Below are 25,693 nucleotides of genomic sequence, written 5' to 3'. Positions count from 1 at the left end.
TTGCTTCTATATAACTCTGTTCCCCCCACTTCTTTGTGTTATTATTGTCATACACTTTACATCTTTATATATTACAAGCCCAAAGACAGCGATATAATTATCATTGTATCAATTTTTCTTTTAAATCAGTTAGAAGTAAAACACCAATAAAAATGCATTTATACTGTCACTTATATTGAATTATATATTTACCTTTAACAGTGTTTTTATTATTTCTAAGTGTATATTCAAGTTATTATCTAAAAATTATTTTCTGTAGTGTATATTTACTAGTGGCAAATGTTCTTTTTTTTTTTTATATGTAATAATGACTTAATTCTCCTCCACTTTGGAAGGAGAGTTTCACTAAATAAGAACCTCTTATATGACAGCCTTTTTGTTTCATCACTTAAATGTGTCATTCTATTATCTTCTAACTTCTACAGTTTACTATAAAAAAATGAGCTGTTATTCTTATTAATGACTCTTTGCATGTTGTGAGTCATTTTTATTTTGCTGTTTTCAAGATTCTCTGGCCTTTTGCTGGTCAACCATGATAATTGTATGTCTTTGTTTTTATTCTACATGGAGTTCATTGAGCTCTTCAAATATGTATATTAATATTAAATTTGGGAAGTTTTCAGCTGTTATTTCTTAAAATATTGTTTCTATCCATGTCTCTCCTTGTTTTCTTGGTATTCCCTTTATATATATGACAGTATAACTTATGCTGTCATAGAGACTTCTGAGACTCTGCTATTTTTCTTCATTTATATTTTTGTTATTTCTTAGACTGGATAATCTCAGTTGCCCTATTGACATTGAGATATTGTGAACTCTTCATATTCTCTTAATCTTTCTTCATAAACTCAAATGTTTTGTTCAGTTCATCTCAGAATTTTTAAAATTTCAGTAATTGTACTTTTCAACTGAAGAATTTTATTTGATTGTTTTCATTACTTCTATCCTTTAATTAACATTCTCTATTTGGTCAAACAGGTTAATTCTTTGGGCATAGCTTCATTTAGACCAGTTAATATATTTGTAATACACAATTTAAATTATTTTACTAGTAAGTACACTAGCTGGTTTTCCTCAAAGAAAGCTTCTATTGAGTCTATTTTCTTACAGAAAGGCCACACTTTTGAGACTTTTTTCAATGTCACATAATTTTTGTTTAAAACTGGCATTTCAAAGAATATTCTTGGAAATCAGATTCTCACTCTTCCCAAGAGTCTGATGCTGTTGCAGTTTGTTGTTGTTGTTTTCCTATCTGTTTCACTGATAGGAAACAGACTATTTCTGTCTATTTAGCTTCTTGGTCATCTATTGTTTTGACCAATATTTCTGTAAATTACTAGAAGCAAAGTCTTACAACTTTTCCATGGGGCTCTGTGTGTGTTTTGTGGCAGTTCTTTAATCCTCTGGAAATTTACAACTCTTTCTGAGTCTTTACTTTCTTCTTGCACAGGTCTTTAAGGCCAGCCAGAACTGAGAGTTTAAGGCATCTTTTCTCATCATGTGCATAGCCCGGCACATTCATGTGCCCTATTAGGTCCTCAGGAATGTATTGGAGCTTATAAAAGACCCTCATTGGAACCTCATTCCTCAGATCTTAAGTTTTTCACCAGCATCTTTCTTGCCACAACTGGTATTGCCAATTCAAGTAGGTGTGATCTTAAACTGTTGATTGTTAAATACCTAGGTTAGCAATTTTTCCAATGAGAAAGGTCTGAGTAAGGTCAAGTAATGACAAGGCCTGTGTCTTAGTCCGTTTGTGTTGCTATAATAGAATATCTGAGGCTGGGTAACTTATAGAAGAAAGAGGTTTATTTGGCTTATTACTCTGGTGACTGAAAGGTCCAAGGTGGGAAAGCTGCATCTGGTGAAGGTTTCAGGCTGTTTCACCTTATGGCAGAAAGTGAAAGTGGAGTGGGCATGTGCAAAGAGATCACATGGTGAGAAAGGAAGCAAGACAGAGAAACTGAGGAAGCCAGACTCTTTTTAACAAACCACTCCAGTGGGAAATAATGCATTTCCACATGAGTAAGATCTCACCCACCTTTGCAGCAGGGAATTAATTTATTTATGGGGGAATCTACCCCCATGACCTGAACAGTTCCCCCTAGGCCCCACATTCCACCACTGCCGTATTGGGAATCAAATTTTGACATGAGTTTCAGAGGAACAAACTATATTCAGAGTGAAGCATTTCACCTCTGCCCCCATAAAACTCATGTTCTTCTTACAATGCTAAATACAATTATTCCCTCCAAATAGTCCTAAAGGTCTCAACTTTTCCAACATCAACTTGAAAGCCCAAAGTCCAAATTCTCTTTTGAGACTCAGGGCAAGTTCCTTGTAGTTATGAATCTGTGAAATCAAGAGCAAGTTACTTATTTCCAAGATAAAACAGTATAACAGACATTTATTCAATTTTCCTATTCTAAAAGGGAAAACTAGACAAAAAGAAATAAATGACAGGCCCTACATAAGTCCAAAACACAGCAGGGTAGACAGTAAATCTTAAGGCTCCAGGATAATTTTATTTGACTCCATATCTCACACCCTGTGTACATTGGTGTGAAGGGTGTGTTCTAAGGTCTTGGGCAGTTCAACTCCCATGGCTTTGTTGAGTGTCACACATGTGTCTGCCCTCATAGATTGAAGTTTGGTGCCTGTAGTTTTCCTAGGTGGGCATTACGTGGCGTTGGTGGCTCTATAATTCAGAGGTCTCAATGGTGGCCCCCTTAGCTCACCTAGGCATTGTGCTGGTGAGGACTTTGTAGAGCTCTAACTCCACATTTCCACTCAGCATTGCCCTATAAGAGGTTCTCTGTGGTGGCTCTGTCCTGTGACAAGTCTCTGCCTGGGCCTGCAGGTTTTTCTATACACCCTTTGAAATCTCAGTCAATAAAGCCTTGTTTCCATAGCTCTCACATTTTGCAGGCCTTCAGAATCAACACCATGTGGATGCCAAGGCTTACTGCTTGTGCCTTTCAAAGCAGAGTCTTGAGCCTTACTTGGGGCCACTTAAGCCATGGCTGCTCTTGATGTGGAGAGCAGCATCCTGAGGCAGCACAGGACTTCAGCAGCCTAGGCCTGTCCCCCAAAACCATTCTGTACTCCTAGGCCTCTCAGCCTGTGATGAGACTGGCCTCAAAGATCTTTGAAATGCCTTTAGGGATTTTCCCCATTATTTTGATTATTAGCACTGGGTTTTCTTTCAGCCATGCTAATCTCTTTAGCAACTACTCACTGGACCCAACCCTCAGCACCCTTTCCAAACATGCCTTTTCTCTTTATATAATCGGTCTGCAATTTTTTTAAATCTTTACATTCTGCTTTCCTCTTAACTATAAATTGTGCATTTAGGTCATGTCTTTGCTCTTAAATCTTACTGCATGCAGTTAAATGCAACCATGCAGTTGCCCGAATGCTTTACTACCTGAAGTTTTCTTCTGTCAAATATTAATCACTCTTAAGTTTGACCTTCCACAAAATACTAGGGCATCGACATAATGCAGTCAGGTTCTTTGCAAGGGTGTAATAGGCATATCTTCCACTGTTTTTATTTATAATGGCATTTTGGTCCTGACCACATAGTGAATCTCTAAGAAGTTCCAAACTTTCCCTCATCTTTTTGTCTTCTTCTGAGTCCTCACAAGAATCACCCTAAGGCTCCCATTCATAGCAATACAGGCTTTTTCTAGTCTCCTCCAAATTTTTCCAGCCACCAGCCATTACCCAATTCCAGTGCCACTTCTACATTTTCAGATATCTGTAGAGCAACACCCCACTCTGCATGCCAATTTTCTTCGTCCATTTGTGTTGCTATAACAGCATACTTGAGACTGGATAATTTATCTTTTAAAAAAGCAGTTTATTTGGCTCTGATTATGGTGGCTGGAAAGTCCAAGGTGGGGCAGCCACATCTGGTGACTGCCTTAGGTTGCTTGACCTCATGGCAGAAAGTGGAAGTGAAGTGGGAATATGCAAAGAGACCACATGGTGAGAGAAGAAGTAAGAGAGACAAACCTGCGAAGCCAGACTTGTTTTAACAACCAATTCTCATGGGAATTAATCCATATTTTTTTTTTTCCCCTAGAATGAGAACTCACCCATTCCCACAAGAGGGCATTATTCACCACTATGACCCAGACACCTCCCACTAGGCCCCACCTCATCACACTGTCACATTGAAAATCAAATTTCAACATGAGTTTCAGAGGGGACAAGCCATATTAAAACCATAGCAGCCTGCAAATTGACTTCTCTAGGAAGCTTCCAGATAGGTCAGATGATTATGATCTTCTTGAGATTGTGCTTTTTTAGAATCTCCAAGCCCAGTCCACACCCTTCAGAGAGTTCTGAGGTGCTGGGTCTTATAGCTAGCTACCGTGTTTTCTAGGATGCATATTTTCGAGGTCACAGTGGTGGTCTGGACAGGGTAGTAGGAATATAACAAGCTACAATGTTGCAAAGCTCTCCATTCTTACCAAAACTTGAAGTTTGTTTTGTTTTTAATAAATGCTATATGGTTATTCCAAACATTTAATTTATTTCCACAATTCTGAATAACATTGATTCTGATAATTAGGAATATTTTCTCATTGCCTTTCTAGAAGAGTGGAATTTCAGAAGTCATTACTGTGCCATTCTGAAAATCCAGCCCACATTCACTTTTGATTTCTTAAAATGCCTAAGGCACAGTAATTTGTAAAATGTTTATGGTCCATAAGTATCAATTAATTTGCATTCCAGCATTTATAGGCATAGATCAGAATCCAACTTATTGTTTTGATCCTTTACTCTCTTCATCTATTTTATGGGTTTCTAAGGACTATAACTTGTACTCTTTGTGATTTGGATTATTGGTTTATTATGTATCTCCATCTCCTGATCCTCATTACTGAGTTTGGCAAATAAAAATAGAAAGTTATTACATTGCCTATCTCTGCTAAACTGCTTGCTTCAAAATCTTTTAGGTTCTTTTAGGATTTTGATGTAATAGAACAATGTTTAATAAAATTTTGCTTTATCTCTTTTAAATTAATGTAAATAAAATAAGAGATTTGTATCTCTTAAAATCAGGTTTACACTGTTCTTCTCATATTAAATTATTTGGTGAATATTAATATGTCAGCCAATATCTTGACACCTATGGCCATAAATGTTAAGGTGGCATGATGAATGCAGTTAAGAAAGTTGCTTGGGGCATGGGGAGACCTAAATTTATACAGTTAGTCTTACTTCATTGTGCAAATAATTATGAATAGACATATGTATAGCTTCAGGATAATTCTGTTTTACCGGTTGAAATGCAGTTTATTATTTCTATCCTTAAATGCTTTCATGATGATGGTGTTTTTTTGCTACAATTACCTTACTATGAGAACATAATACAGTACTTGGTTACTACACTCTGTGTTTTGTTACTTTACCTCCTGGGAAAGCAAGGTCTGGAAGACCTTGCTTCCAGAAGGTCTTCAACTTTAAAATTCTGATTTTCAAAATGTTCTTACTTGGGTCACTTACTAAAAATTTACTTACAATTCTTCTCTTTGTAAATGATTACTTTTGACAAAAAGGATAAAACAAAATGCTGCATACTATAGGCATCTTCCCTTTGACAGCTACTATTTTGGAGGCAGTTAATATATTTGTTTTATCTATAAGATGTTAATGTAAATTTTATAGTCTACCGAGAGAGAAAATGTATAGAGTGTTAAGAGTACAGAGTACTCTGTACTCTTAACACAAATGGGTAGAGAAATTCACTATTCCGACGGAGAATAGGAGATTTGAAAATAAATTATATGCAAGGAGAAAAAATATATCAATGAAAAATAAAAATAATTCAGAATCCTCAGTGATTTCCAGGAGTTTAAAATCTCTTCTAAGGGGGAGAGAGGCACTATCTTGTCCAGATATCTTCTTTACCACACATTCCTGTTCTCAATTCAATCATTAGTTTGAAATAAAATTTCACATAAAATAAGCTATTATGGAAGTTATACACAAACACACACCTGCACAAATGTGAGTTCAATTTTTGCCCTAACTTATTTCTATCTACTTAAGTCTATTTTACAGTATGAAGCACTCCAAATATGAATTTATGCAGGACCTGTGCTATTAAGCAGATGCTCTGCCTCATCCTCGTTTGTCTTCTTTGTAGTCTAAACAGTCAGTGCTTTGTACAGCTGGAAATGAGAGGGAAAGGGATCTTGAAATTTTAGAAAACCTTTGGTTTCAGATACTAGATAGAGTCAGAAATTGTGAAAAGCCAGACAGACCGAAAGCTGATCCTTTATTTACAAGACAGAAATAGAGCCTTGATCCCAAATACCTACCCAGCCTTGTGAATATTAAAAGACCTTATTTATAAGACTCAAGTGCCAAACAGGGATTCATTTAGATTACTGGCCATCTTCTTCTGAAATCCAAACATCAACACATCATGAATTCTTGAGTCAGGAGCTTTGAAAAACTGAGCATCCAAAGTGTTCCATTAATTGTGTTATGTATTCAATCCTTATGTTCAAATCAGAAACATTTTTTTTTTTCTCTAGAGCGATGCTTTAAGGTATGTGCTTTAATGCACAGTTTACAATGAGAAAATGAAGATTTATAGAGACTAGCCAGAAAGTAGTGTTAATGGGAGTCAATCCTCAATTTCTGACTTGAATTTCACTAATACTTAATATATTTGAAAATTTCTCTTATGATGCTGTAGTACCTGAGATGGTGGGGACTTGGGGCAAGGAGATGTTTGGGGAAAAGGAGCCTCCGATGATCAGCTCCATTTAAAAATCTTCCCAAGTTCTGCACTGTTCCACTGAATAGAGAAGCAAATTTCTTTTCCCTTCTATTATGTACTGTACAAAATGCACTACCATGACTTTCAGATCTCAAACTCAGTAGTTTAGATGAATATGCTGTGTGTACTAGTTTAGGAAATATTTTAACATTATTTCCATAAGGGGAATTATCATGAAATTCAATGAATAAAGCTACACCAATGTGTGTAGAATACAGCACGTTTTGAAATCAGGGGATTTTCTCACCTTGTTAAGTCCAATTATAATTTAAGAAAAAATACATATACATAAACATACAATATTAGAGGCAGTAAAGAAAAGTATTGTGACTCAGAATACTTAGTTATAAATGACTATGAGAATATATCAGTAATCCTAGATGTATTAGTGTCTATATGAATATTATATATAGAAACAACTTTTAAGTTAGCAGTGGCAATAAAACAAACTTTTGTAACTTGTCAAAAAAACTACAATACCGCTCAAGGCTTCAACTGGGAACCACTCCCCTGTTCCACTAGGGAAGTTCTGAGAAGTTTAATTAGGCTTTGGAAAACAGATGGGAAATTTATTAAGCTTTCTGAGTAATGAAGTAAGAATTTATGAATTTTTGCTATCAGAGGAAGAAAGTATAAAAGGCTTTTTCTATTATGACATTAGTCTTATATAGATCAACAACAACAGCAAAAAGATAAAACGAAGTTCTCCCAATTCCTATGTAAACCCACACGACTTTCTTCAGTATTTCTGATGCTTTCTCACAACCAATGAATTAAGCACTATTTAGAATGTTTAATATTGTAATTCATATGGCGGCTCAAGCAATAATATTCCCCAAAGAAACCATATTTCTTATTAAATAAGCTCTGGTTATGATGTATTTGCCCTGGGAATGTGTATATGAATTGTTAAATTAATGCATGTTTTGTTGAAAGTATTTCCCTATTATTACATATGGTAAGTTCTAAGTCCATTCTGAACCATTTTCACCACTGCTTAGATTATTTTCAAAAGGAAAGAAACGTTGTAACAGCCTCCACATTTAACCACATTTTCAGACCTATATTTCACACCCTGGCTCACCTTTTCTTTTTAACTTTGATGAAATAAAATCTCTTCACTTATTAATAATTTATTTCTTTTGGGTTATGATCTTTTATTGACAATCATAACTTCAAAAATATATCATATCAAGATGGTGATTTTAAAATGTAGCACTTTATTAAATATATTATATCCTAGAATTTTTCAAAGATTTGCAAATTACTTATCATACTGTTGGAATTCTTGGATGCACGGGAGGACATATGGGCAGCAGATAAGTAAAATCTCCCAATAAGTTTCTGTAAACAACTTCAACAATTTTTGGCATTAATTGTTAATAAATACGTATATTCTCTTGCCTTCAATATATTTGAGATGGGGACACACGAAAACAAAGTGATAAATATTATTTGCTCCTACCCCCAAAATAATGTTTTGTCTTTGTAGAAATATGTGTAAAGTATAATCTTAAATCCCTCTAAAACAAGCCTGTTCTCATAATGAAGTCTTAAATACTCAAACATTTCATTTATAATACGTTCTGATGAAAGCTTTACATGCAAATAGCTATTAAGCTATATAAAATCAAGTGAAAATGATAGCCTTCAATTATTATTCCCAAATCAGCAGTAAGCAATGAAAAAAATAATTTGCATCATAAGCCACATAAAATTTTGAAATACTGTAAGAGACCATCTTAGTAACAGTACTTTTAGACATCACTCACAGTTACCTATTAACTTACCTATCTAACATCTGGTAAAGAGAGATCAGAGCAAGAAATAGAAAATTTGACTTTGATGGATGAATGCTGTTTAATATTTTCAGGATGAAAAATGTTCTATTGAATGGTAACTAACGGGGTAAGGGAGGTATGGAGACAACCAGCTTCTTGTTATGCAGACAGTGGCCTCCACCAGAACAAACTGTCCTGGGTTTCCAATCTCTCCTTCAATAGAATCCACTGCAACTCATAATTTAGCAGCAGTTTACACGTATTTTATATTTAACATTTGAGGTTTAAAATAACTGTTTAAAAATTAAATTGGGTTAAATTATCTTAAGCCATGTAAATTCCTCAGTATTGTTTACTCATATAAAATCTACTCTTATTTGAGTCATATTTGTGTAAAAATAAGGTGAAATCTAGGCATTGCATTGTAGAAAACATTATTTTACAAAATAAGCCTACATAACAATGTCTCTACATGTTAAGAGTTCTCTCTCCAGACTACTCAGCAGTTACAACAAGAGCCACATGATAATTATACTTCCACTGTCAACTTTTAAAATATTTTTTGTCACTATTCATTGGGGTTATCAAGAGCGAGAAACTAACAATCAGAGTAATCAAAATAAGTCAAATGATTTTTCTTTTAAAAAATGGCATTAACAGTTTAAAAATAAACATAGTACTATGTTGGAGATAGAATAGATGTACTTTTCCTTATTCCTCTTCCTAAGTATCATCACAAACCCTGGATAACATACATAAAATAAATGTAAGGACACCCTGAAAGAGAGAGAAGAGGCAGCAGACTAAGAACCCAGAGCCCCCAGGACCCTTATAACACGTGACGAGTTCTCTGGGTTTGCCTCTCTGTGTCATATCCGCCAAACAAGATAGTGGAGAGGCTGGGAACCCAGAAATACCAATGTATGCAGACCAGTAAACCTAAGAGAAGCCTACTCCCTCTAGCCACGTGACTTGAGAGGGGCAGTCTAGCAAGACAGAAACTGTTATATGATAATTGATATTCTTTAGCCCAATGCTACAGAAAAGTCATGGCTCCATACCCACTCATGCCTGCAAAGGCCCAGTAATAAGCTTGGGCATTTTTTCCCCTCAGATACTTATCATCTCTTACTCTAGTCTAACAAAACATTGTACCTTTTGACCAAAATCTCTCCATTCCCCCTATTCTCCAGTCTCTGTAAATACTACTTCTCTTCTGACAGTTCCATGATTTAGATTCTACATATAAATGGGAACATATAGTATTTGTCTTTCTGTGTCTGGCTGCCTTTACTTAGCATAATGACCCCCAGATTCTTCTATGACATAATGTCCTTCTTTTTTAAGGTTGAATACTATTCCATTATGTATAAATATACCATATTTTATTTATCCATTTATCGGTTGATGGACATTTAGGTTGATTCAATGTGTTGGCTATTGTGAGTGGAGTCGCAATTAACATGAAATTGCAGATATCTCTTCAATATACTTATTTCAAATTATTTGCATATATACTCAGAAATGGGATTGCTGGCTCTACACAGAGTGGTGGTTCTATTTCAGTTTTTAGAGAAAGCTCTTCACAGTTTACAACATGGCTTGTATAAATTTACATTGCCACCAACAGCATACAGGTGTTTCCTTTTTTCTACATTTTTGCCAACACTTATCTTTCACCTTTTTGTTAATAGCCATTTGATAGATATGAAGTGATAGCCCATTGAGTTTCTAATTTTCCTAATGATTAGTGATGTTAAGCATTGCTTCATAGGTTCACATGTACATAAATGTTGGCCATTATTTTGTCTTCTTTTGAGAAATGTCTCAAAATGAGTCCTTTGCCCATTTTTAATGTGTTATTTGTTTTGTACTTTGAAGTTGTTTCAGTTCCTTATATATTTTGATTACTAACACCTTATCACATGTACGGCTTATAAATATTTCTCCCATGATATAGGTCACCTCATCACTCTGTTCATTTCCTTTGCTGTGAGGAAGCTTTAGAGTTTGACATAATCCTGTTTGTTTATTTTTTGTTGTTGTTGCTGTTGTTGCCTGAGCTTGCGGAGGCAAATCCAAAAAGTCATTGCCCAGACCAAAGTCATATAATGTTTAGAGTTGTTTTTATATTGGTGTTAGATAAGAACCCAATTTCATTCTCCTGAACATGAAAATTCCATTTTCTTGTCATCCTGTTATTGGAGAGTGTTCTTTTCCCATTTGTATTCTTGGGGCCATTGTAAAAATCAATTGATCATAATCACACAGGTTCTTTTCTGGCCTCTCTATTTTGTTTCATTGGTCAGTGTGTCTATTTTTTTTTTATCAGTATTCTGCTGTTTTAATTCCTATACCTATGTATAGGAATTGCCTTGGTTATTTGTGTGTGTGTGTGTGTTTCTGTATTAATTTTAGAGCTTATCTCTAAAAAAGTAAAATTGAAATTTTGGTAAAAAATTTAATGAATCTATTAATCTTTTGGGGGTAATATAGATGTTTTAACAACATTAATTTTTCCAATCCCTGAACACGGAATTACCTTTCATACTTTTCTCTTAAAACCACACACACACACACACACACAGACACAGAATAAAGGCAATCTTGAGCCAAAAGAGTGAAGCTGGAGACACCACACTACCTGACTTCAAACTGTATTTCAAAGCTAGGAATTAAAACAGTATAATACTAATAAAAACAGACACATCAACCAATAAAACAAAAGAGAGGCCAGAAGAGAATCTATGCCATTCTGAGTTATTTCCATATGTTTGTGTCTTCCTCAATCAAAATTGTATGATATATGATATAGAGGATGAAAAAAATGAAATCATATAGAGTACGTTCTCTGGAATCAGACTAAAAATCAACTCTAGAAAGATAAATCCCCAAATACTAAACATCCCCTTTCTAAAACTCTGAGTATCAGGGGCTTCAGGTTTCCAGTTCAACCTAGAAGTTGCTACCACATCCTGGCAACAAGGAAAAAGCCAAACGAACTGAAAAATCAACAACTCTCCTTATCTCCATTGGGGAAAACAACTGTCCCCCAAATTGGAAGGACAGACAGTCATATTCCAAGAATCACGGATTGTTGGAATAGAAATCACTGAGTAAAAACCTCTGCAGAAACTGGTGCTGAGGTGGGGAAGCCTGAAGTATCACTGATGACTTGCTGGAGGCTCAGTGTGGACAAGTCTGAGAGATAAGAACTCTAGGGGAGCATAGTTATCAGTGTCTCCACACTTCTGTAATTTTTACTTTCAGGACCTTGACCAGATTCTCATAGTGGATTTTGGAGAAAAATCCCCTATGCTGCTGGTAAGAGGAGGGGAAAACATTTAAAAATAGCTAAGGCAACGGAGTGTGACGTCCGGCTTCAGAGCAGGAACCTTCATTGCTCAAGAGACTAAAAAGATAATTAAATATCGGTGATGTTGAGAAAGGCAAGAAGATCTTTGTTCAGAAGTGTGTCCAGTGCCACATCATGGAAAAGGGACGCAAGCACAAGACTGGGCCTAATCTCCATGGTCTCTTCGGGCAGAAGACAGGTCAGGCTGTTGGATTCTCTTACACAGATGCCAATAAGAACAAAGGCATCACCTGGGGAGAGGATACACTGATGGTGTATTTGGAGACTCCCAAGAAGTACATCCTTGGAACAGAAATGATCTTTGCCTTCATTAAGAAGGTAGAAAGGGCAGACTTGATAGCTTGTCTCAAAAAAGCTACTACTGAGTTGGCCAATGCCTTATTTATTACAAAACAGAATGTCCCATGAGTTTTTTATGTCCACCATACTTGAAGAGATCTCATACACCAGAATTCAGATCATGAATGACTGACAGAATATTTTGCTGGGCAGTCCTGATTTAAAACAAAGACTGGCTTGTGGTTAAATGAATATGTTCTGTTTTTGAATATTAATAGTAATTCCAATTCAGTAAATGCTATCGCTATTCACCCCTTCTAAAGATATGTTAGACTCCATTAGTAATGTTCAACTTTTCACAAAGACGGTGAGTACCATCTTAAAACTTACTGGAGATTGGTTTTATATTTAGATTTATATAACTGATTATGTGAGTATATTTAAATACAGGGGAAATTTCTTCACTGTCTCAGAACCAAGCATGATTCACTTGTGTTTTGTGTTAATTTGCCTCTTAAAGGCAAGGGTTGAAGATAAATAAGGTAGCAATGTCTACTTTATATTTTTGGCCTTAACTATGCCAGTGTAATTAGATTTCCCTATATTTAAAATGGTTCCTTTTACTTATTGAAAGGCATTTTAGTGTGATTTATGTGCAGTGTCAAAGATTATTTAACACTTCTTACATTTTATTGATCTGTAAGGTCACATGCTTTTAAAATAGTAGCAAGTTAAACTTCATTCTTGAATTCTTCACAATCTAAGTCAAACTAAGTTATAATTTAGGATTGCCTTTAAACAGCCATTCAGAAACATAAAACTGTAGAACTGCTGTGTATTTGTGATTGGAATGGTGCTTTTGCCAACTTAAGAGGATTAAAGTAGAGGAGATATACACAAGTTTTACAATTATGTGTGATCATAAGACAAGATAATTAAAAAGAAAACCACAGATCATGAAAAGAAAAAATAGCTCAGGCACTATGTTCTTCTTAGCAAGGCCTGCCCTCAAGAGAAACTAGGTAACCTGAGCCTAACTTGCTGGTGTTTTATCAGAGCCTAACTCACCTTGGAGAAGGGAAATACCCCACTCCAACCCCCTCCAGCCATCCTGTTCTACCTAAGCAGGGATGACTGAGCAGCACATGTGAAGACACAGTTCACGGGCACAGGCCAGCTAAAAGACTGAGTCCTACTCACAAGCTGTAGAACACTCCCCTCCCCCACCTTAACATAACATTACTGAAGGCATGTTTGTAACAGCACCTTTTACTCAGTACATCATGCCTGACTATCAGGAAAACATTGCATTGGTTCTGTTTATGTGATGGATTACGTTTACTGATTTGCATTTGTTGAAACAGCCTTGATCCCAGGGATAAAGCCAACTTGATCGTGGTGGTTAAGCTTTTTGATGTGCTGCTGGATTCGGTTTGCTGGTATCTTACTGAGGATTTTCGCATCAATGTTCATCAGGGATATTGGCCTGAAATTTTCTTTTTTGTTGTGTTTCTGCCAGGTTTTGGTATCAGGATGATGCTGGCCTCATAAAATGAGTTAGGGAGGATTCCCTCTTTTTCTATTGTTTGGAATAGTTTTAGAAGGCATGGTACCAGGTCTTCTTTGTACCTCTGGTAGCATTCGGCTGTGAATCCGTCTGGTCCTGGACTTTTTTTGGCTGGTAGGCTATTAATTGCTGCCTCAATTTCAGAACTTGTTATTGGTCTATTCAAGGATTCGACTTCTTCCTGGTTTAGACTTGGGAAGGTGTATGTGTCCAGGAATTTATCCATCTCTTCTCGATTTTCTAGTTTATTTGCATAGAGGTGTTTATAGTATTCTCTGAGGGTAGCTTGTATTTCTGTGTGATCAGTGGTGATATTCTTTTTATCATTTTTTTGCGTCTATTTGATTCTTCTCTCTTTACTTCTTTATTAGTCTGACTAGAGGTCTATCCATTTTGTTGATCATGATTATCTCAATAAATGCAGAAAAGGCCTTTGACAAAATTCAACACCCTTCATGCTAAAAACTCTCAATAAACTAGGTATTGATGGAACATATCTCAAAATAATAAGAGCTATTTATGACAAACACACAACCAATATCATACTAAATGGGCAAAAACCTAGAAGCATTTCCTTTAAAACCCTGCACAAGACAAGGATGCCCTCTCTCACCACTCTTATTCAACACAGTATTGGAAGTTCTGACCAGGCAATCAGTCAAAAGAAATAAAGGGTATTCAAATTGGAATAGAATAAGTCAAATTATCTCTGTTTGCAGATGACATGATTGTATATTTAGAAAACCCCATCGTCTCAGCCCAAAATCTCCTTAAGCTGAGAAGCAACTTCAGCAAAGTCTCAGGATACAAAATAAATGTGAAAATATTACAAGCATTCCTATAAGCAATGATAGACAAACGGAGAGCCAAATCATGAGTTAACTCCCATTCATAATTGCTACAAAGAAAATAAAACAACTAGGAATACAACTTACAAGGGATGTGAAGGACCTCTTCAAGGAGAGCAACAAACCACTGCTCTAGGGAATAAGAGAGGACACAAACAAATGGGAAAACATTCCGTGCTCATGGATAGAAAAAATCAATATCATGAAAATGGCCATAATGCCCAAAGTAATTTATAGATTCCATGCTACCCCTGTCCAGCTACCACTGACTTTCTTCACAGAATTGGAAAAAACTACTTTAAACTTCATAAGGAACCATAAAAGAGCCCACATAGCCAGGACAATCCTAAGGAAAAAGAACAAAGCTGGAGGCATCATGCTACCATACTTCAAACTATACTACAAGGCTACAGTAACCAAATCAGCATGGTACTGTACCAAAACAGATATATATATACACCAATGGAACAGAACAGAGGACTCAGAAATAATACCACACATCTACAACCATCTGATCTTTCACAAACCTGACAAAAATAAGCAATGGGGAAGGGATTCCCTATTTAATAAATGGTGCTGGGAAAACTGGCTAGCCATATGCAGAAAATTGAAACTGGACCCCTTCTTTACACTTTATACAAAAATTAACTCAAGATGGATTAAAGATTTAAATGAAGACCTAAAACCATAAAACCCCTAGAAGAAAACCTAGGCAATACCATTCAGGACATAGGCAGGAGCAAAGACTTCATGACTAAGACAAAAAATGCAATGGCAACAAAAGCCAAAATTGACAAATGAGATCTCGTTAAACTAAAGAGCTTCTGCACGGCAAAAGAGACTATCATCAGAGTGAACAGGCCACCTACAGAATGGGAGAAAATTTTTGCAATCTATCCATCTGACCAGGGACTAATATCCAGAATCTACAAAGAACTTAAACAAATTTACAAGATAAAAAACAAACAACCCCATCAAAAAGTTGGCAAAGTATATGAACAGACAATTTTCAAAAAAAGACATTTATGCAGCAACAAACATATGAAAAAATGCTCATCATCACTGGTCATTAGAGAAATGCAAATCAAAACCACAATGAGATACCTCCTCACGCCAGTTAGAATGGTGATCATTAAAGTCAGGAAACAGCACATGCTGGAGAGAATGTGGAGAATGCTTTTACAATGTTGATGGGAGAGTAAATTAGTTCAACCATTTTGGAGGACAGAGTGGCGATTCCTCAAGGCTCTAGAACCAGCAACCCCATTATTGAGTATATACACAAAGGGTTATAAACCATTCTGCTATAAAGACACATGCCCTAAACTATCGCAAGAACAAAAAACCAAACACCGCATATTCTCACTCATAGGTGGGAATTGAACAATGAGAACACATGGACACAGGAAGGGGAACATCACACTTCGGGGACTGTTGTGGGGTGGGGGGAGGGGGGAGGGATAACATTGGGAGATATACCTAATGCTAGATGACGAGTTGGTGGGTGCAGTGCACCAGCATGGCACATGTATACATATGTAACTTACCTGCACCTTGCGCACATGTACCATAGAGCCTAAAGTATAATAATAATAATAATAATAATAAAAAGAAAAAAAAATAAAGACACATGCCCACATATGTTTATTGCGGCACTGTTCACAATAGCAAAGACTTGGAACCAACCCACATGCCCATCAGTGACAGACTGGATAAAGAAAATGTGGCACATACACGTCATGGAATACTATGCAGCCATAAAAAAGGATGAGTTCATGTCCTTTGCAGGGACATGGATGAAGCTGGAAACCATCATTCTCAGCAAAGTAACACAAGAACAGAAAACCAAACACCACATGTTCTCACTCATAAGTGGGAGCTGAACAATGAGAACACATGGACACAGGGAAGGAGACAACACACACTGGAGCTTGTCAAGAGATGGGGTGGGGCAGGGAAGGGATAACATTAGCAGGAATACCTAATTTAGATGACAGGTTGATGGATGCAGCAAACCACCATGGCACGTGTATACCTATGTAACAAATCTGCACATTCTGCACATTTATCCCAGAACTTAAATTATAATAAAAATGATTTAAAAAAGAAAACATTACAAAATCGTAATACATGGAAAAAACACATCACAGTTTACAGAGATAGGGCAAGCATGACAACCAGATGCAGATATGGCAGAGACATTGGATTTATTAGAACAGGCATTTGAAACAACTATGATTAATATACCACAAGCTTTAATAGATAAAATAGACCACATGCAAGAAAAAATAAGCAATGTATGCAGAAAATGCAAATTCTAACAAAAGAGAAACAAATGCAATGTTATTTATCTAACACATAACAGTTTATTCAAAATAATAACAATGTATTAGGTTGTATAGGATTGTGTATAAGCAAAATGAGTGACAGCAATAATAGAAGGAAGGAGAGGCGGGAATTAGGAGGATTTTGTTATTATAAGATACACCACCTGTGAATCAGTGTAGTGTTGTTTTGAAGGCAGACTTGGTTTAGTTGTAAACATATTTTACAAGGTCTAGCGCTACCACTAATAAAAGTAAAACAATATATAACTGTTGTGCTAATAAGGAGAGAGAATAGAATTATGTTAAGTGTTAAAACTACAAAAGCTGTAAAACATGGAAGACTAAAATAAGAATAAAGAACAAGGGCAATAAATTCAGAAGGATAAGAAACATTGTGGGTATTCATCCAACTGTATCAAAAACTATTTTTAACATCAGTGGTCTTAAATGTGCTTATTAAAAGATAAAGATTGTCAAAATGGATGAAGAAATAAGACCAAATGATATGTTATCTGCAAGAAATCCACTTTCAATGTTAAAGGCATATATGGATTAAAAGTCAATGAATGGAGAAAGATGTGCCATGCTAACACTAACCTAAAGAAAGCAATAATAGTTTTTATTGATTCCAGATGGAGCAGACTTCAACAAGGAAAGGTTTAGGGAAAAAGAGGGACATTAGACAACGGTAAATAAATTATCCAAAAAAGACGTAACAATCCTTAGCATGTATACACCTGATAAAAAAGCATACAAATATGTAAGGCTAAACTGACAGAACTTCAAGGAGAAATGGAAGAATCCACTATTTTAGCTGATATACAAGGCTTATTCAAAATTTGAAATTCAATTAAGGTATTACATCAAATCAACAGGTTAAAGAAGAAAAATCACATGTCTGTATCAATAGATCCAGAAAACTCATCTGACACCCATGTGTGATAAAAACTCTCAGTAAACTAGGAATAGATGGGGGACATTCTCAACTTGATAAAAATTACCTACCAAACCAACAGCTGATATCATACTTAACGGTGGGAAATCCAAAGGTTTTCTACTAAAATTATAAAAAAGGGAAAGATATTCTCGGTCACATGTCAGGTAAGTTAATATAAAGCTAATTAAATACATAAAAATTCTATAAGAGGAAAACTATCAAAATCTGATCAATCAAAGAAGTACTAAATAAATGGAATATATTTCATATTCATGGACAGAGAGACTCAATATTGTCTGGATGTCAGTTCTTCCAAACTTGAACTACAGATTTAATAAAATTCCAATCAAAATTCCAGCAAGTAATTTTGGATATTAACAAATTGATTCTAAAATATATAGAGAGAGGCAACAGACGCAGAATAGCCAACACACTATTGAAAAACAAGATCAAAGTTGAAGGATTAACACTATAAAACTTCAAGACATACTCTAAAGCTACAGTCATCAAGACAGCATGATGTTGGGAAAGGAATAGACAAATAGATCAATGGAACAGAAGAGAAAGCCTAGAAATAGGCCCACATAAATACAGTCAACTAATCTTTGACTAAGGAGCAAAAAAATACAATGGAGTAAATATAGCCTGTTCAACAAATGATGCTGGAAAAAATGGACATCCACATGCAATGCAAAAAAAAAAAAAAGAAAGAACTTAGACAGAAATATTACACCCTCCACAAAAATTAATTCCAAGTGGAACACAGCTCCAATTATAAAAGACAATAATTTAAAAACTCCTAGAAGATAACATAGTACAAAGTCTAGATGACTTTCGCTTTTGCAATGACTTTTTAGATTCTATGCCAAAGGCATGATCCACAAAAGAAACGATTGATAAACTGGACCTCATTAAAATTAAAATTTTCTGCTCTATGAAAGACATTCTCAAGAGAGCAAAAAGACAAACTGCAGATTGGACAAAAATATTTGCAGACAACATAGCAGACAAGAGATGCTAATGAAAATATGCAAAGAACTGTTAAAACTCAATGATATCAGAACAAAAATTACAATTAAAAATGGGCCAGAAACCTTAATAGATACCTTACCAAAGAATATATACAGATGAAAATAAGTGTATGAAAATATGCGCCACATTGTATATCATCAGATAAATACAAATTAAAACAACAATAATATACCACTACACACCTATTAGAATGATCCAAATCCAGAACATGGACAACAACAGATACTGGTGAGATTGTAGAGCAAAAGCAACTTTCATTTATTGGTGATGGAGAAGGAAAGTTCTACAATTACTTTGGAAGACAGTTTGGCAGTTTTAAAACTAAACACTCTTTTACCATATGATCTAGCAATCACACTCCATGATATTACCCAAAGAAGTTGAAAACTTATGTCCACTCAAAACCTGAATATAGATGTTTAGAACCGTTTTGTTTATAATTTCTAAAACATGGAAGTAACAAAGAAGTCTGTCTGTAGGTGAATGGATAAATAAACTGTTGTACATCCAGAAAATTGTATATTATTCAGTACTAAAAAGAAATGAGTTATTAAGTCATGAAAAGACATGGAAGAAACTTAAAGTCATATCACTAAGTAAAATAAGCCAATATGAAAAGGGTAACTATTGTATGATCCAACTATATGACATTTTGAAAAAAGAAAAACTACAGAGACAAGTTTTAAAAATGAGTGGTTTCTTGGGGTCGGGGGAAGATAGGGGTAAATAAGAAGAGCCCAAAAATGTTTAGGGTAGTGAAACGACTATGATACTATAATGGCAGATAACTGCCACTATATGTATCAAAACCCATAACATATGCAACACCAAGAGTCAACTCTAATGTAAACTATGGACTCTGGGTGGTAATGATGTGTCACTGTAAGTTCATCAGCTATAACTTCATCCGCCGCACTGGTGGGGGATGTTGACTACAGAGGGGGCTGTGATTGTGTAGGGACAGGTGGTATACAGGAAATTTTTGTACCTTACACTCAACTTTGCTGTGAACTTAAAACTGCTCTGAAAAACTAAAGTCTATTTAAAAAAGGAAAGGAAAAAAAATCCATTTGTCAAAGAGAAAGACTTAAGGGAAATAAAAACATATTTAACCGATGAAAATAGAAACACAAGATGTCATAATTTTGGGGATGCAGCAAATGCAGTGCTAACAAGGAAATTATAGAACTAAATCCTATATTAGAAAGGACATTTCAAATCAGAAATCTAAAATATTATCTCAAAAAATTAAAAATGAGAGCAAAATAACAGCCAAAGCAACTAAAAAATAGGCAAATATTAAAAGAGCAGAATTCATTGAATGGATTACAGACCACAATATAAAAATCAGTAAAAATTAATGTCGTTCTTTGAAAAGCCTCTAGCACAATTAACAGAAAAATAGAGACAAGGCACCAAAAAATAATAATCTGACAATATTGTCAGAACATGGGCAAGAAACAGGAAGAGAAATCTCCTCAACAAAGAGGATATAACATACATGGCATATAATAAAGGGGATATAATATACATATAAAAAGTTGTTCATCATTATCAGACTTGAAGGATATGTAAATGAAGAATATGATGAGCAGAACCAAAATTTTAAGTGACAATACCCCAACCTTGCAGGGATGTAGAGAAACTGGATCTTTTATACATTATTGGTAGGATATAAAATGTTATCTATATTCTGTAGCCACTATAGAATATAATTTGGCATTTTATTTAAAACTAAACAAACATTTTCTATTCTATGGTGCAATTTGCACTTCTAGGCATTTATCCCAGATAGATAAAAGCTTATGTCCACACAAGAACATCTATACTATGATTGTTTTGCTCCTGTGATGGTATGTTAGCTTACTGTTCACAAGTCATGGTTATAGAGGTTATACAATAGTTAGCAAATGTCCTGCTTCCAGTTCTTACACAATTTTTATGTCAGCAGAGGTAATGTTCAGGTGATACACACAAGTATGGCTAAACAATTCTGTAGGACTGGCCAACATTCTGATTGTCTAGCATTATTGTTGTTTAAACAGTCATCATATTTTATTGGGTATTTTCAGTATCACCTATGGAGGTATTATTTTCTTTTATTTTATAAAGGGAGATGCTGACTTTAAAGAATTTCAACAACTCACCAAATGTCATAATCTCATTATTTTTAAGACTACTTTTTTTTCTATTCCATAATTACTTCCTATCAATTTGAGAATTACACTCAACCAAATATCTATTCTTACACTAGCTCTTAATGAATTACATATGAGAGAAAGCTTTAAAGCACAAAAATTACAAGAATGAACAATACTTAGTAGCTGACAGGTAAATTTCTAGAATACTTGTCAGTATAATTAATTGCATGTGTAATACATGCTACACTAAATTAATATCTAAATACCATAGTTAGTAGCCATTAGATTGCATTTATCACTCTTGTTCCTTTGCAAAGGGTTTGTTATCTCATTAAAAAGTGTTGGGGTAAGTAACTGAATACTATACTGCTGTCAGCAACTGGTGGTTGAGGTTCCCCATCAGAATAAATGCCAGAATAATATAGAACTGACAATATTAACATCTTTCACCAGTATTAAAATTTGTGCTGTGCTTTGAAAGATTAAGAAATATACCAAGAGCTAAAGGTAAAAAAATTTTGACAAGAGTAATGCATTCTTTGATATTATCAAAATAAGTGGTTGCCACAAAGTAAATGATTGATCAGTGGTAGCTGAGGTGGGAGAAGAGGAGCAGTAGCGAGAGGTGGAGAAACGGCCGGTGCAGAGATGGGTCTATATTTAGGGAAGAGGCTGTGTTAGAAATGTAAGTTAAAAACTTATGAGGCATGTAAAATAAAGGGAGTGGAAGAAGTTAGTAAGGCATTTGTCTAAACTGATGGGAGACAAAGTGAGGCAACCCCCTGGAAACATCAATGCTACAGAGTCATGCAGTGGCAAAGGAGCCCGCTGTAGGAACGACACAGTTCCCACATTACACAACCTGTGAACTAGGAAGAGGCAGAAAAGATGAGTCCAAAGACAAGTAAGAGACAAGAATGGGATATCTCGAGAGATACTCAGACAAAAAGCTAAGGAAAACAGTTGAGAGAAAAGCAGAAGATACATAACGCTACAAGGAGTCACCTTGTTAAAAGAAGGAGAGTGTCTAATCTAAATATAGAGCAGTGTTACAGGAGACTGCCAAGAATATCATCAAGGGACATTCCTGGGAAGGCTCTGAATGTCAGGCTAAGGCTTCTTATCCCTGAATTTAAGTAAAGGGGTATAATAGAAATATGGTAATTTTAATTCATAGTTGAAAAATTATATTGAGCTTTCATGTCCATAGATACAATTTTTTCACTTGTTATTTATCCTTTTCTCCATACTGGGATAATGCATTTATAATTTATTCTAATGCAAACATTGTTATTGTCAATTTTATATTATAGTAATGAAAATAATGCAGATTTTGAATATGTGAAAAAATATATAAATAAAATGTAAATATATAAATTTATGTAAATATAGTCAGATTTTTACAAAGTATTTTTAATTATTATTTAGAATGAAACCACCAAAGGACTGCTTTAGTTCCCAGGATGTTATTTTAGTGTGACAAAAACGCAGTTCATAAGGAATTAAAACTAAGAAACGCAATTAGTTTTGTGTAATTTATTTTAAGTGCTGCCTTTAAGTGAAAATTTGCTAATAAAATCTTAAAGTAAGTTTATTCTTCTGGCCATGAGGGATATTTCAAGATGAGCAGAGAATGTGTGTTTTTGGTCTTGTGATTCCCCCAAAGTTTCCCCTCTTTGTTCCTTAATGACATTAATGTAGTTAGAGGTGTTATGTGATGAATTTCTTGGGTTTACCTTTGCTTCAATCTGTTTAGTATCTGGATTCTGAAACAAAAATTTGATTTTGCTCTTGCCATCATCTGAAGAACCTTTAAGATGAGAGAATTTATACCTCCAAAGGACAGCCTAAAGGGGGGAAAAAAAAAAACAATGTAAGTCAGTGGAATTAATATCGGCTTTCAAATCAAGAAATAGTTCTTTTTTAAATGGTAGAAGTTAATCATACAAAGTTAGTACTATGTCCCAATATTTTAAAATGAAATTTAAAAATATGTATCAAATGTTAACATTTGTGATTATTGTGATTATTAATATTTGTGATTATTATTATTATTTCATATCCATGAAATAATTACTGCAAAAATGAATAAAAATAAATTGCTTTTGGTATCTTGACTTATGTGTACAGTCAATAAGAACTGTATGTTTCATTGAGTCCTTTTCAATAGAAGTGACAAAGTGATTGTGAATTGATCATTCTGGAGCTTTATCTTGAAGCTCAACTAATAACCTTCGCTTTATTAAGATGACATATTAGCTTGAATAAACACTTATGACAAAAACTGACATGGTGCTTTCATAAGATGCAGAATAAGCATTTTATAGAGCCATCTGCATCAGTCTGTAATATCTTGGAAAGTAGAGCCTCTTTTAGAAACATATTCTACAAATGTAATTCTCTGAAGCAGAAAGAAACAGAAATCTGTTGCCTTTCCAAATAACAAAAATGGAGATATAAAAGGTTAAATTGGCAATAAGTGGGAATTGTCTATAACAAGTTTTTGTCTATTGTATATCATAAATCATATTTCCTGGGAGTAGGTGCAGCAGTTTACTCTTTGGTATGTCCTGAAACTAAAAACATACATATCCAAAGCAAAATACCAAAGATATAAATCATTAAAGAAGAAAATTGTGTATGTGTGTTCAAACATGATCACACACCATGTAGTTTGTTTTACCTTATCTTAGCATACCTTTATCTCATTAAATATGTGATAGAAAATACTTTTAACAAATTATTGTTTCAAATATTTTTTAAATGATTTCTTGTGGTTTCTAAATAGATCAACAAAACATAGCCGATATAGTCAAATATTTTCTGAGTGCAGTCCTATTTAAGCTATTGTCGCTGATAAAATAGTAAAGAAACAAAGAACAGAGTATATGTCTCACGTCTTTTTCAGAATAAAATGTGATAGATAAAAGCATATATGGGCATACCTCACGGTATATACAGGCATACCTCAAGGCTTTTTTGGATTTTGTTCCAGAACACCATGAAACAGCAAGTATTGCAATGAAGTGAGTCACAGAAATTGTTTGGTTTCCCAATGCATATAAAAGTGATGTTTGTTACTATACTGTAGTCTATTAAGTGTACAATGACATTAAGCCTAAAAAACAATGTATATACCTTAATTAAAATATACTTTATTACTAAAAAATGCTAGGGGTCATTCAAGTCTTCAGTGAGCCGTAGTCCTTTTGCTGGTGGAGGGTGCTGCCTTGATGCTGACAGCTGCTGGCTCATCAGGATGGTGATTGCTGGTGGTTGGGGTGGCTGTGACAATTTCTTAAAATAAGACAGCAATGAAGTCTGCTGCATCGATTGACTCTTTCATGAAAGATTTTTCTGTAGCCTGAAATATAGCTGAATAGCATTTTACCCACAGAATTTCTGAACTGGAGTCAATTCACTCAAATCCTGCTGCTGTTTATCAACTAAGTTAAGGTAATATTCTAAATACTTTGTTATCATTTCAACAATATTCACAGCATTTTCATAAGAAGTAGATTCCATCTGAAGAAACCACTTTCTTTGCTCTTCCATAAGAAGAAACCCCTCACTCACCAAAGTTTTATCATGAGATTGCAATAATTCAGTTGCATCTTCAAGGCTCCACTTATAATTTTAGTTTTCTTGTTATTTCCACAGCATTTGCATTTACTTCCTTCACTGAAGTTCTGAACATCTCCAAGTCTCCTAAGAGGGTTAGAATTGATTCAACTTCTTCCAAATCCCTATTTATATTGATATTTTGACCTCCTCCCATGAATCATAGATATTGTAATGGCATCTAAAATTATGAATCCTTTCTAGAAAGTTTTTAATTGACTGCCAAGATCCATCAGAGGAATCACTTTATCTATGGTATCTATAGCCTTACAAAGTGCATTTCTTAAATAATAAGACTTGAAAGTCGAAAATACTCCTTGATTCATGGACTGCAGAATGGATATTGTGTTAGAAGACAAGATGACATTAGCCTCCTTGCACATCTCCATCAGAGTTCTTGGATAATTTGGTACATTTTTAGTGAGCCGTATTATTTTGAAAGGAATTGTTTTTTCGAAGCAGTAGGTGTCAATAGTGGGCTTAACATATTCAGTAAACCATGCTGTAAACAGATGTTCTTCAAGATGTAATGTTCCATTTAGAGTACAGGTAGAGTAGATTTAGCATAATTCTTAAGGGTCCTAGGATGTTTGGAATGGTAAATGAGAATTGGCTATACTTTAGTCACCAGCTGCATTGGTCCCAACAAGAGAGGCAGCCTGTCCTTTGAAGTTTTGAAGCCAGACATTGACTTCTCCTCTCTACCTATGAAAGTTTTAGATGGCATCTTCTTCCAAAATAAGGCTGTTTTATCTACACTAAAAATCTGTTGTTTAGTGTAGCCAGCTTTATCAATGATCTTAGCTAGATCTTCTGGATAACTTGCTGTAGCTTCTCCATCAGCAGTTGCTGCTTCACGTTGTACTTTTATGGTGTAGAGATGGCTTCTCTCCTTAAACCTCATGAACCAACTTATGCTAGCTTCAACCTTTTCTTCTTCAGCTTCTTCATTTTTATCAGCTTTCATAGATCTGAAAAGAGA

General features: G+C 34.9%; 2 protein-coding genes across 2 annotated transcripts in view; one reads left to right on the top strand and one right to left on the bottom strand.

The window, feature by feature from the left end:
* SNTG1 (syntrophin gamma 1) overlaps positions 1 to 25,693 on the bottom strand; it is an 873,149-nt gene that overhangs the window by 15,668 nt on the left and 831,788 nt on the right. Inside the window, exon 18 of the mRNA XM_054499229.2 lies at positions 22,827 to 22,937. Coding sequence (XP_054355204.2) covers positions 22,827 to 22,937 — 111 coding nt within the window. The remainder of the gene's footprint in view (positions 1 to 22,826; positions 22,938 to 25,693) is intronic.
* LOC129042854 (cytochrome c-like) lies at positions 12,014 to 12,367 on the top strand (the record flags this gene model as incomplete). The annotated part of the gene is made up of 1 exon (XM_054499179.1): positions 12,014 to 12,367. A coding segment is annotated over one exon (354 nt), but the record flags the coding sequence as incomplete, so codon positions are not given.

The sequence above is a fragment of the Pongo pygmaeus genome, chromosome 7 (genome assembly GCF_028885625.2).
Source record: "Pongo pygmaeus isolate AG05252 chromosome 7, NHGRI_mPonPyg2-v2.0_pri, whole genome shotgun sequence".
Classification (NCBI taxonomy): Eukaryota; Metazoa; Chordata; class Mammalia; order Primates; family Hominidae; genus Pongo; species Pongo pygmaeus.
Note: the sequence above shows the minus strand (reverse complement) of the source record. Positions and strands in the feature narration are given on the sequence as shown.